Source organism: Cynocephalus volans, chromosome 9, assembly GCF_027409185.1.
Source record: "Cynocephalus volans isolate mCynVol1 chromosome 9, mCynVol1.pri, whole genome shotgun sequence".
Taxonomy (NCBI): domain Eukaryota; kingdom Metazoa; phylum Chordata; class Mammalia; order Dermoptera; family Cynocephalidae; genus Cynocephalus; species Cynocephalus volans.
The window spans coordinates 42,079,754-42,093,809 of NC_084468.1; the positions used below are offsets into that span (position 1 = coordinate 42,079,754).

The 14,056-nt window shown below is 35.6% G+C and overlaps 1 protein-coding gene across 2 annotated transcripts in view; it reads left to right on the top strand.

Annotated features, from left to right (window-relative positions):
* Nucleotides 1–14,056, top strand: part of GABRB1 (gamma-aminobutyric acid type A receptor subunit beta1) — a 392,313-nt gene that overhangs the window by 292,380 nt on the left and 85,877 nt on the right. For both annotated transcript variants that reach the window (XM_063108426.1, XM_063108427.1), the window contains exon 5: nucleotides 8,642–8,724. In XM_063108426.1, the coding sequence (XP_062964496.1) occupies nucleotides 8,642–8,724 (83 nt within the window). The remainder of the gene's footprint in view (nucleotides 1–8,641; nucleotides 8,725–14,056) is intronic.

Here is a 14,056-nt window from a genome sequence, read left to right on the forward strand (position 1 = left end):
AAAAATTAATAACTGTGAAAGAAAACCCACGTCTTTTCTTTGCCTCTCAATTCTGAGTCCTTGTGTAACTGTATTGTACTCACTAATTACCAAGTCAGCGCATTCCATTCAAGGCCAACATTTCCTTTGGCTTTACATTTACTTCATTATCTAGGTGCCTTCCCATAGTTTAAGGGCTTGCTATTATTTTAATTCCTCACAGTTTATCCACTACAGAAATTCCTGACAGTCAAGACGATGAGAGTAAAGACGTTCTGATTTGAAGGAGCCTTATTTTTTCTGCTCCCTAACACATATTTTAGCTAATCAGTTACTAGGAAATATTAAACATGGTAGAAATCCATAATACATGTTTCTATACTCCACAGATAAATAAAGGATTTGGGGAAAATAGTCTGTCTTGAACTCAGCCAAACATCCACAGTGAAACACGACAAGGACTGGTGCTGGATCCTGGCTGTTAATTACCAATGCCCTAGTATTACTCTTTTTTGCCTACCCCCATCCTCCATTCTGATTTATGAACTGCTTTTCATATTTACAAAGTGGTTCATGAATCACCCTGGCCCAACAGAAATGAATAATAATGAGTGCATTTACACAACGTTTGATATGTAACTAATTATCTAAAAATGACTGCCTGGGATTGCACTGAGAAGACTGTCATCAGCATTCATCACTAAAGCCTACAAAACAGAGGGGGAAAAGAAAGCAAAAACCTGGAATCAAAATAATAATAATAAATTAGCAATGAGAATGCTATTTATTCAGTGTGGAATTTTAAAAGCATTACCAAAAAATACCTAATGATGTCACCCAATCAATGCAAATAGTGGGGTATCATTAAAATTGTGTGCATGGAGGATAGCAAAGATTTAAGAAAATTCTTACCCAAGCATAACCAAAGCAACAAGTGAAATTTTTATATCCAGTGTAATTTCAACTTGATAAAACAATATACTTAGAAGAAAGAAAATTAATAATAAAATTGAGGTAATGAGATTATGGGTCATTTTTCGTCCCTTATCTATAGTTTTCTGTATTTACCAGATATTTTAGTATGGCCACGAATTAATCTTTCCGTGTGTGTGTATTTGTCTATTTCTTTATAAGCATATAATTTGGAAATAATAATAGCTACAGTTAATTGAGTGTCTTCTATGTACCAAGCATTGAACTTGTTATGTGCATGTAATAACCCTATTCCACACTACATCCCATTTACACAATACCTCTGTTCATGGAACATCACAAACTTAGGTTAAGGCACCTTTTGTCCAAGTTGCGACCAACCGAGTAAGTGAAGGATTGAATTCTCTTGCATTGCAATCCTGAGAGATCTTCATGCTTTCTTGATAAAGTAAACATTTCTCTGATACAAGATATTTGGACTTTTTAAAAAATGGCACAGATAATAAATCCCAAATGAGAAGTAAACACACCATACCTATTTTATAAAACAGACAGTGGCTCTATCTTCTTTCTTCTGGAAAGTTATAGTATTGTAAAACAAAACAAAACAAAATTATGAAAGCATGAATACGCAGTTGTGTATTTTGAACAGCAGTAGCTGTTCCTTGTAAATCCTCTGTCATTTTTATACTCATTGTTGATTGGCTAAAGGATATCCTGAGTTACTGATAACTAAGTGAATACTAAAAATATGGTGAGGTCAACTCTAAATTTTTTAAATTTGTTTTATTGCTTGTGAGGCCACATATTCTCTGCTTACACTCATTTGGCTGAATATAATAACTGGAGAGACCTTAGCTCTTGAGTATAGCATATTTGTATTTGAATCCCAGCATTATCATTTACAGTCTATAAAAATTTGAAAACATTTAACCCCATCAGGCTTGTTTCCTTATCTTTGATATTGGGATGAAAATGTCATCGACATAATAAGGCTATCACAAATAATAAACAATGCATGAGTGGTAGTCAGAAAAATTCCCCTCCCCCAACAATTTCCGTGACCTGTGGATATATCACCTTCTATGGCAAAATGGACTTTGTGGATGTGATCAGGATTTTGAGAAGGGAAAATTGCCCTGAATTATCTGGGTTGGCTCAATGTAATCACAAGTGTCCTTATATAAGGAAAGCGGAAAAGCCAGAGACTGAGGAGATGTGAGGACAGAAGCAGAGGCCAGAGTGATGAGCTTTGAAGATGGAGGAAAGGGCCCATGAGCCAAGGAATGTGGCAGCCTCTAGAAGCTGAAAAAGGCAAAGACAGAGATTCTCTCCTAGAGTGCCTAGAAGGAACACAGCCCTGCCAACACCTTGATTTAAGGACATCTGACCTCCAAAACTGTAAGAGAATAAATTAGTGTTCTTTTAAGCCATTAAATGTGTGGTAATTTGTTACAGCAGCAATAAGGAACTAATACAGAATGTAAGGTGCTTAGCACAGTGCCCTGTCATACAGGATTCCAACATAACACTAGCTGAAGTCATTCTGCATCTGTAGAGCTAGGAAAGAGTAGCTTAAACCCCACAGCCTATTCTTTGTGGAAGTCTAACACCTCCCTCAGGATTGCTAAGGCTTTCTAAAGGGTTTATGTGATTTGGCCATCTCTAGTTTGAAAGGTCTGCTTTCACTGAATTGGTTCAATTTATAGAATACTGTTCCATGAATGTTGTCAAGATGTGGAATTCAGCCTCTTTTGATTATTCCATACATAAAAATAAAACATTTACGTGGAGTTAATTGTTTGTGTGTGAGCGTGTGTATCTGTATGTATGTGTGAATGTAGTATATGGCTGGCTTGGTTAAGGTCCATAGGAAAAAAATGTATTATCATAGCAAGGCAAAAAATTTTTAATTGAATATCAAATATTACTGTTTTTAAAAATTTTTTTTGCTACTCTAATATTTTGCTTCTCCACACCTAAATTCCTTATAAATCTCCACAACAATTTATCTTCTTTTGTTTCCTTATCTTTCATATTTCATATCCTCAGGATTTCATCTTCAAATACCAAGATATTTTTCTAAGCGAACTAGACTGTCTACTACCTGATAAAATTTGGTGCCAACTACAAAGATAATATATATTCTTTTCTCCCTGTTGTAATGAGCAATCAATCAGTATTAGCTGTAATAAGAAAATCTACCTACTCATTAGTCGTGACTTAGGCTAACCCATCCATCTTTTCTCATCAGTTTCTTTGGGTGATATATCTAACATGCACTTCTAGGTGCAGCCTAGAGGCCAAACAAGCCATAGGCCATTCTTCAAACACACTTCACTAAATGATACGGATAACAATTTTATATGACTAAGTGCTACTCGCTATCAAATTCATCAACCTTAGAGATGTAAAATAGGGCTCAGAATTTTCAGGCTTCCCCACCCCCCTTCTTTATCACATGCCTTTCATACAGATCCTATTAGGTTGTGCAATTATGTTATACAGATATCACGTTTAAAACTTGCGAGCTCTTTCCTATAAAATTGAAGGTTATAGGAAAATATCAAACATATATACATAATTTGTTCATATATTTAAGTTTACATTTCTATTCGTAAATGTGCCCCCTCCATGTGTATATGCATGTACACATGTCTATTTGTGTATGTGTACTTAGGTTTTAAACTACATATAAGCCAGGACTTCTCAGATTGTGTTTTGTCAGCAATGAAAATCATGCTGGCCTTAGACATTAAACATATGCATGATTTGTGATTATAATGACTCAAGGTCAATGGCCGTTCAGCATAAACCTTGATAAATGAATACTACAGCAACATGATTTCTTTTCGTTCCAAAGTATCATGGGACCATAGTTTTTAACTAACAGACCATTATAGTGTTCTGACCTAACCTTCCAAATGTCAGTAAATTGGATTACAATGTAAGACATTCTAAATGTCTTTGAAAAAAGACAGATGATTGTTATGCTGTCATGAATTTACCTCTGGGAAACCTATCTTCAAAAGAATAGTCAATTAATGCTTTTGCCTTTAGCTGGTTCTACCCTATTGTATTTTCATTTGCTATTGGCCAATAATAATATTTTCACACACTCAGAACAAATACCTTGAGTGTGAAAAAGTTAAAATCAATACAATCTTGAAGCCCTCACCCACCCGGCTTTGTGATCTTTGGCACCTTTGTTCCCATAGTAGATTTATACTATCAGCCTGTTTCAGCCACAGTGTGAGTACATTTCCATGAAGTTATGTTATTTAATTGTAGAGGTGACTAACCAGTGCTGAGTGATATATTAGGCAAAGAGAACAAATGGAAACACAAGGAGCAATCATTCTTGGGGATGTTCATTATTGCTTCTCACCCAGAAGACAGACGAGCTGAACAGAGCTCTGACCATGGACATCTGTCTTTTTGTTGACGATCTGGGGAGTTCTTGCTAGGCAATATTGTTCTCACAAAGAACTTATTCATTCAGCTCACATAACCATAAGCATTACAAAAATCTCTAAATGCCAAACCCTTAAATCAGTAGAGTCCAACACTCTGTTACATAGTTTTCTACAGGCTAAAACAAATTAGTGAATACCTGGTTGTATGGGGTTCCCTGTCTGAGTTTCACCCATCATGGCCTTCTCAGAGACCCTGGTGGGTCTCTGTTGCTGACATTTGTAATTGTGTGGCTTCTCTCCAACACTAAGTAATTTTTGGAGAGGTGGCACCTAATCCAAGTTGGGCCAATGAAATCTTCTTGGGAGTTAGAAATTTAGAACAGACAGATCCCAAGATGGAAGTTGTTTCACTCATGTCAGTGCTCTCCAGAGAAAATTGGGCGACTCCTATGTCTCAAGTTCCTAGAGCTGTTGATTCCTTCCCTTGAGGTGTTGTGGTAATGACTCAGCTCTCGTTGATATCATAATGGGATTTAGGAACAGAAGTAAACCGGCCCAGGCAATCATAGCAGAAAAAACTTTGGCCATGGTCAAGCCTTGGCGTGATGTATAGTTTCCCAAGGTAACATCAATTATATGTCTTATATCTATTGATTGCTGAATGGATTGACCATAACAGATAGCATCAGTAAATTCAGTTATGCTTTCCAAAAGTTGGGGTTTTTTATTACTCACAGTTGTAGTACCCATATACATGAGACATTAGTTATTCCTTTTATAGACAATGCTTCTTTGGCTTTGAAAACCACTTTATAAAAACTCCATAGTCTCAGAACTTGTGAATAAGTGGTTCAGTATAAGATTTCAATGCATGCCCTGATTTTGATATGAAGTAGTTAACTATCCAGATGATGTAAGTCTGAAAATGAGGTAAATTAAGTGAAATATGCAGACCAGTGGGTCTCAAATCATGTTCTCAAGTGTCTCTACAGCTCTTCAATGGTTCCACAAATATTTGATTCTAGTTGCATTTTTAAATATTATAATAATTTTAAACTATAATAAGAATCATGTACACTTTAATGTGTCCTATGCCACATTTTAATTCATTCAAGACCATCATAATATTAATTTGTGATGCCAGGTTAACTTGTGCAGAGCATGGAGCACCAAATAGAGTTTTGCTGTAATTCGTCATTAGGCACCTCTAGAGACCAGCCATCTATGAATGTTCCTGAACAATTTGCAAAGATGTCAATGATTATAGAGATGGTTTCTTGTCACAAGGGCTGGTGTTGTTGTTGTTCCCAATGAAGAGTATTCCATGCTTCATCATGTAAGATTTTAGAAGCAAATACCTCACTGTTTATTAGTATTTTCTCAATATGATACAAATAAAATACAACACAAAAATAAATTGGTGCTGAGGGAGATTTAAGACCATAGTCCTCATTTTGATCCCTGCTTTCAAATTTGTGTCCATTAAAATAGATATCAATGTTGAAACATTATAAGGTGATTTTTTATTAACAAAACATGGCTTTTGCATATTTCATTTGTACTTTATATATTGAGGTTTGCTGTGGTTTCAATGTCCCCCCCAAGCTCATGTTGGAACCTAACCCCCAATATAGTGGTGGAATTCTTGATTGATGGTTTAATGGGTTGTTATGGGTGTGGTTCTGATGGCTTTATAAGGAGAGCAAGTTAGAAGGTGAGCTCTCTTGCTCTTGCAATCCTCTCCATGTGATACCCAGCACCACCAGAGTAAACTGTAGAGAGTCATCACCAAGAAAAAGACCTCCAAAACCACAAGAAATGAATTTCATTTCTTTATATATTACCCACTTTCAGGTACTCTGTTATGAGCAGCAGAAAACAAACTTATACAAGGTTCCCTATAATGTTTCATTTTATTAGTTTTTACAAAGGGAACATGTTTGAAAACCACCATTACAGCAGGTTTTCTTAATCTTGGCACTACTAACATTTAGAACAGATCATTCTTGGGCAGGGCGGAGGGGAACCTGTCCTGTGCATTGTAGGGTATTTAGCAGCATCACTGGCTTCCACCCACTAGATGCCAGAATCAAACCTCCAGCCCCAGCATGACAATCAAAAATGTCTTCAGATATTACCAAACGTCCCCTGTAAAGCAAAATCATCTCTGTGAGAAACATTAGCTAAGTCATAGGATTATAGGGCTGGCCACACTTCAGTAATTCCCAGAGAATGTTCACATTTCACTTTTTTTATTCATAAGAAGCTCTTAAAGAATATAATAGACAGATACAATTTAAAATATTTATTGTGTTTTTATTTAGGATGTTTGAAACACTACGCAGGCTATAAAAATAATGTTGCATAACTATATTTTCAGACAAAATATATTTATGATAATTGTTAAGTAAATAAATTAATCAGCCAATATGACCATGGGAGCAGGAAGGACTCGTTAAATCCCTTTATGTGCTAAATTCTGGAATACAAATAGTCTTCAAATTTTTGTAAAACACTTTGAAAAAAATTTTAATTAAATTTTAAAACTCCTTTTGCTCTTGCCTAATGCCCAGATAAATCTGATTAAATTGACCGATGTCTTGTCTAGGAAAGGTATCAAAGGGAACGACCAAATGTTCATGCCTGCGAACTTTCATCTTTCATAAGGAAGGCCAAAGAAAAATTGGAAAGGAGTAGGATTTTTCCTGATAGTACTTTAAGAAAGTGCCCATATTTCTATTATGTTAACACAAATGACCTAATTAATAACTTAACTCCCCTCGGCAGCCTCAAAAAATGCTCTTATGTATATTTAGAACATCTTCATATATGAGAGTACCTCAAAAAGTTCATGGAAAAATTAGTATTATCTTTTAATTTCATTTTCCACAAACTTTTTGAAGTACCTTCATATATGCAGTATATATATTATATATGTATTATTCATGTGGGTACATGTAAGCATATACTCTGTATATTCTATATGTATAAAACATATACAGTATACGGTAGTATAGTATATACTCCACATATACATACATACATATATATACACATATATACATAGAATATATACTGCACTACATTATATTCAGAACATCTTCATTTGAAAAAGTAAAAGATAGGAAACAACATAAACAACATAAATGCTCACCAAAGGATGATTTGGAAAATAAATTATAGTATTTCCATACAACTGAACACATTTTAGTAAAAATTTTTAAGACAATATTTGTTTATTGATATAGAACCAAATTAGAGATACATTGTTAAAATAAGCAAGGTGCAGAACAACGTGTGTGGTAGGCTACTATCTAAGAGGTTTTCACCCTGAGAAGACATAGTTGTGCTTCTATTGGCATAGTGTATTTCTAGAAAATTTCAAATGTTGTAGCTTCTGGGGACTAAGGTAGAAAGGAAACTTATTATTTAATTTGAATCTTTTGAATTCTTTAAATTATGGTTATATTCTTTGGGGGAGGACCATTTAATTTTTTTAAAAGTACTTTGTCAATTTTAAAGTGATAGCAATAGTTTGTAAGATGAATTTCAGTTGTTCTCAGACTCAACAGCCCAGGAAACCATCTCAAGCAAGAGAAAATGGAGAGAGAATGCAAGTCCTGATAGGCTTTCTAGAGTCAGGGTCCTAGGGTTTGCATAAACACATAAGCTCTACTGGAGCTGGTAAATATGGTGCACACTCCAGTCTTAGGGCAGTGTTTCTTCCCTGGTGTCTTAGTCTGTTTTCTGTTTCTTAACACCATGAACTGGGTAATTTATAAAGAACAGAAGCTTGTTCAGCTTCTGGAGGTTATGGAGGCTGGGAAGTACAAGAGTATCTAGCGATGGATTTTTGCATCATGTTCATCAGGAATATTGGCTTGTGGTTTTCCTTTCTTGTCTTTGTCCAGCAGGGTGGTGCTGGCCTCATAAAATGAGTTTAGGAGTGTTCCCTTTTCTATTTTTTGGAAGAGTTTAAAAGGGCTGATACCAGTTCTTTGAACGCTTGGTAGAATTCACTCATGAAGCCACCTAGTCCTATGCTTTTCTTTTTGATTACTGATTCAATCTACTTGTTTGTTATTGGTCTTTTCAGGCTTTCTATCCTTCTTTACCATCTTGGTAGGTTGTATGTTTCTAAGAGTTTACCCATGTCCATTTATCCAACTAGGTTATGCAATTTATTGGCATGTATATTCATAACAGTACCTACAATCTCACAAAATTTTGATGTCTTGTTTCTGCCAACTGCTAAGTCTGGAAATGAAATATCACCAGTGTTATGATGTTGTTGTTTTTTTCTCTCTTTGCAGGATCACAACCACAGCTGCGTGTATGATGGATCTTCGAAGATATCCTCTGGATGAGCAAAACTGTACCCTGGAGATTGAAAGTTGTGAGTTACTTAAACAGGGGAATGAGTAAGAGGGATGCTTGCTTGACCCAGTTAAATTCAACCTGTCTCTGAGTTAATTGATATTAGGATATTTTTAACACCTCATGAATTTTACAGTCCCCTGCCAACTTTTCAAGGATTTCACAATCTAGTGACATTTTTCCCTTATATTGGTGGTTCAGTGGTCATTCCAAAGAAGTTATCTTTTTGAACAGTTAGGGAAAATCCACTAATTTTGGCTTGGCCATTTATAAATTCATGGTTTTGCCTTTTCAGAGTGGAGTTTCTCCCAAAGAATTTCAATATCCAAGCTGTATTAATAAGAGAGGGAAAGCATTTTAATACAAAAAGACTTTGTGAGATTTTTTTCAGGTGGGGGGATTTCTCTCATTTGTGAACCTAAAGGATTGTAAATTGTTGTCTTTTAGGAAAACTCTGTGGTAGAGTCTTGTGTGAATGTTGTGTATTTCCCTATAGAAAAAAAATGATAAATGGCATTCATGGGGCTCGTACTTTGAGCCAAAGACAATATTTTTCAGGTGTAATGATTGATTTTGGTTTGTCCTCTTTGGCTGGTTTTCATTGATTGTTTTCTTAGCAAGTTGAATATTTTAGTCACTAAGACTTAATCTGATTGACTGTTTTTGTGTCACTGTTTTTCAGCCATCAACCTGCAGTCATTTGAGCCCATTAATTGAGAGTAACAGAGCTAGGTCATTTCTTGGTTTTCAGAGATGGGGAAAAGTGCAAAAGCTAATTCAGACCATTGCTATGTCACTTAATGTAATGTGAGAAATCAACAGATATTTATTTAGACCATCTAAAATGCTTTCTATATCTAAACATCAAGAAGGTAAAGAAAAATGTGGAAAATTCCAGGTGATCCTATATTATTGAAGAATAGATGTTTCTCTAATGTCTGATTACTAAGCAATTACATTAATTTTCTAATTCCATTGTATATAGACAAAGATATAGCTATATAGATTTAGACATAGACATTGATCTACTACCATTAGAACATGCAATGAACAAGAAAATTCATGAACTATTATTTAATATCCTAATTTTAAAGCTCATTATATTAAAAAGTTGATAAATGTTGAAAGGTGTTAATATATGAAAGTATTGATGATGACTTTGGATTTAAATGCCAAAGATGACCAAATTCAAAAACCACAGGAATGAATTACAAACCCAATCATTTATTAATGGTTAATAATGTTTTATAAATAATGCAGAACCTTAGTTCAGCAAGTAAACCATTACTTTTGGAACTGTTATAGAAAGAGAAGGATAACTCATGGATTGTTCATACATATAAGTTACTTTTTACTCTTGATCTCTCTTCTATTGAATTTGTAATTTTCTTCCTTAGCTTCTGCTTGAAAGCTTTAGGATATGACATCCTCTTGAAATTCCAAGATCTAATGGCTTACATCATTCACTTAAAGTAACAATAAATTTTGACAAGTATTTGAACTGATTCTGGTTGTAAATTTCAAGTGCTGAAATAATTCAGCATCCTTTCCCAAAATGCATATTTAGTTTTATAATGCATACTGAGTTTTCCTACTATTAGAGGTTGACATTTTTCTCTAAATTGGCAAGCTTCTTTATTCATATTAGAAAACAGATGACTTTTGGATCCATTTATCATATTGTAAAATGATCAAAAAAGAAACTAAAAATGAAACAGAAACTAAATGTAACTTTTGTAGACCAGACATGAGGGAAGATCAAACAGCCAGATAGTCCAAAGTAATCATAAAATACGGTGTGAGACAGTAGGTGGTGACCCAGGCATATGCAACCATTGAGGCAATTCAATAAGATGCAACCAGTTGTCTGAACAGATGGATGGGCATAGTAACTGGGAATCTAAAACCAACTAATATCTGAGAATGCAGGCAGACAGTAACCGTCACTAAAGGGATCCAGCTGCAGGCCCCAGAACTCCAGTCCCTAAAGATACTTACCTAAAACAATGCAGAAACTCATGTCTGCAATAGTTTGTGTAATGAGAAGTCTTTTAATGCAGGAACTTGGGAGAAAGGGAAAAAATGTGGAACTGCCTTCTATTTGCCAAACTAAAGCTAGGTACTGTATAACACCTCTATGACATAAGTATTATGACAACATTTGAGAGATGATGTATCTGAGACTCAGAGAAGTAAAATAACTTACCCAGGACCACAGGGCAAGGATAATGGTGGGGTGGGGATTCAAATCCAATGCTCTGCTCTTCATCATAGAGTTCTGCAATCAACAGGTGAGTGAGCAAGCATAGCATCAATGCTTGAAAGTGTGGCACCAACTGGAACCACTCTCAGCTAGGTTGGGAATGCTGAATCAACCAGACTGGTCTGTATATCCTAAAATTATTATTTACAGAGATCAGAATAGATCCCAGAAACTGAAGCAGAACTTAGCTTTTACATCAAGGATCAAATGATTGAAGCTGCAGAGAGAAGGGAGCCTATGGATGCAAGAAGCCAAGCAGGTCCTTAATCCATTGATGTTATCCTTAAAAAAAAAGCCTTAGATGACATTGCTTAGCTTTGACATTTTACTTAAAGTGTATCCCTTCTTAACAATATATAAACCAATGTAAAGAGATCTTAAATCTTAAGAGTAATAATTTCAAGTGGTAAAGTAACATATGCCAGTAATGCAGAGTTTGAATGAGCTTTGCTTGTTTCTACAGAAGTTCATAATCGATATGTTGCTGAGTAGTAATAAATCCTGAATATGTTATTCATTTATTTTTTTAACTCTTCATAAAGAAACATATGTTATTTTCTGAAACAGCTCTCCTTGAATTGACAATATGTCAAGACTATAACTGAGCTTTAATGTGATTACAAATGAGAGGCTCTAAGAGTCAGCTGGGAAATAAGAATGATAAAGTAGACATTCCGCCAACTAAGATTGAACAAATCATAACTTTGTGACCAACAGAGTGGAAAGTTGGGCTACCTTACAAAATTTACTAATTTGTATGCTCTTCCATCACAATCCCAAGGCTGGGAAAATGTTTTCCTTTGAGACAAATTAAAGATGTTTTGCTTATCTTTAATGTCATCTAATCAAGTACAATTGGAAAAGCCATAAAGACTTTTTAAATTGAAAATGTACTTGAACTTGGAGCAGATTAATAGCTTCATAGCCCTGGGATGCTATAAAATGAGTTAATGGAACATAGAAAAATCAATCGAGGAATTTAGTATATAGACGATTTGGAATTTGAAATTGATAATGCTATCATGTGAAGGTTTGATAGCCACAAGCCACGTGGAGATATGGATAAGAGCTTGTGACAACAATCACAGAGGAGTCAGATGCCTTGTCCCATGCTCTGCAGTGCAAATTAAGGACCCTAAAATCTGGACCCTAATCTCACCCTCTCACTTTCAGCAGATGATGTTACCTCTCACTACACCTCCAAAAAAAGAAGCCATTTCAGGCCTGAAATCTCCCACTGTTCTCCAGCATCTTCTAAATCTTTGGTGTATAGACACAATGGAATACTACTCAGCTATAAAAAAGAAGTGATATCCTACCATTTGCAGCAACATAAATGGAACTGGAAACCATCATGTGAAATTAAGTCAGTCAGGAACAGAAAGAAAAATACCACATGATCTCACTCATATGCAGAATCTAAAAAATAAATAAATAAATAAAAAGTGGTTCTCATAGAAATAGAGTCGAATAATGGTTACCAGAAGCCAGGAGGGGAGGGGGGTGTGGGGGGAAAGAGAAGGGGTGGGCTAACAGTACAAAACTACACTGTCTACCCTAAGTGAATCATTGTGCAGTATATGCATGTATCGAAACAATACACTGTACCTCACAAATATGTACAAGTGAATGTTAAAATATTTTAAATAATAAAAATCAAATCAAAGAAACTTCATTATTCACCATTCTGAGTGAGCCTCCATATTTCAGAGGAAAAAGTGCTCCTATTCCTTTCTTAGGCTGACTATGTCTCCTACGTCAGGATTCCATCTCTTTCTTCCTCCTCTGGGAATTGACGTTTCAAGTCCACACACCCCTCAGTTATGATCTCTCAGGTCCTCAGTCTCAGCCTTTTTAACAATTTATTTATTCACAGCCTGTAAACAAGCTGAAAATTCCTCTCATTATAAAATACCTTCACCCTACCTTCACATCCCCCTCAAGCTTTTTTCAAATCCCTCTGCTTTATTTTCTTTTCAAACTGCTTGAAAAAATGGTCTATATTTGTTGTCTTTGCCTCAACTTCCTCTTAACCCACTGCAATCTGACACCTGCCCACCCGCCACCAACCTCCACTAAAACTGTTCTTAGAGAGGACCCAGAGGACCTCTACGTTCCATCTTTATTCCAGTTATTACTAAATTTATATATCCAGCTCAGATCTTTCTGAATCCTAGATTGATGTGCAAAGCGATTTTCTTAGGATATCTATTTTGATATTTCAAAGGCATCATAAACTTACTTTGCTCAAAATTTAACTCTCAATTTTTCCCTTCCAATTGAATTTCTTTTCCAGTCTCCTTAATCTCACTGTCCAACCAGAATCCTATGGTTCATTGTTGACATCTCCCTCTCTCACACACTCTTTCCATTCCATATTGTCAAGTACCATTGTTCTTCCTGCAAATTATTTATCAAGCCCTTCCATTTCTCTCCAACCTTACTGCCACCATTCTTCTCCAAACTCTCATTACTTCTTACACGGACCACTGTAGGAGTCTCTTTATTGGTCTTCCTGCTTTCACTCTTGACTTCCTTCAATACAATCTCTACCCAGCAGCCAGAGTGATCTTTGCAAGATGTAAATTGAATCATAGTACTTCTCTGCTTTAAAATATTCAAAGTCTTCCTATTACACCAGGAAAACTGACCACACTTCTTAATTTGATCTTTGAGTTCTTATGTGACCTGCCCCCCTCAATAGCTCTAATCTCATCTGTCTGTAGTCATGCTTCCTGCACTTAACTCCTATACCTCAGAATTACTTTTTTCTTGTAGACCAAGCTTTCTCTTACCTCATGATCTTCACCATCTTGGTCTTTGTGGATGAAATGCTTTTCCCCACCACAATTCTTCTGGTTTTCCTCTTCTTATCCTTTACTTCTCACTTCACATGCCTCCTCCAATACGAGGCTTTCCTGAGAATCCAATCTAAATTAGGAACCCCGATTTATTCTCTTTCAAAATGCTCTATTAGTTTCCCATTGCTATGGTCTGAATGATGGTGTCCCCCTAATTCATATGTTGAAAACTAATCATCGGTGTGGTGGTACTAGGTACCTTGATCTCGGACTTCCCTGCCTACAGA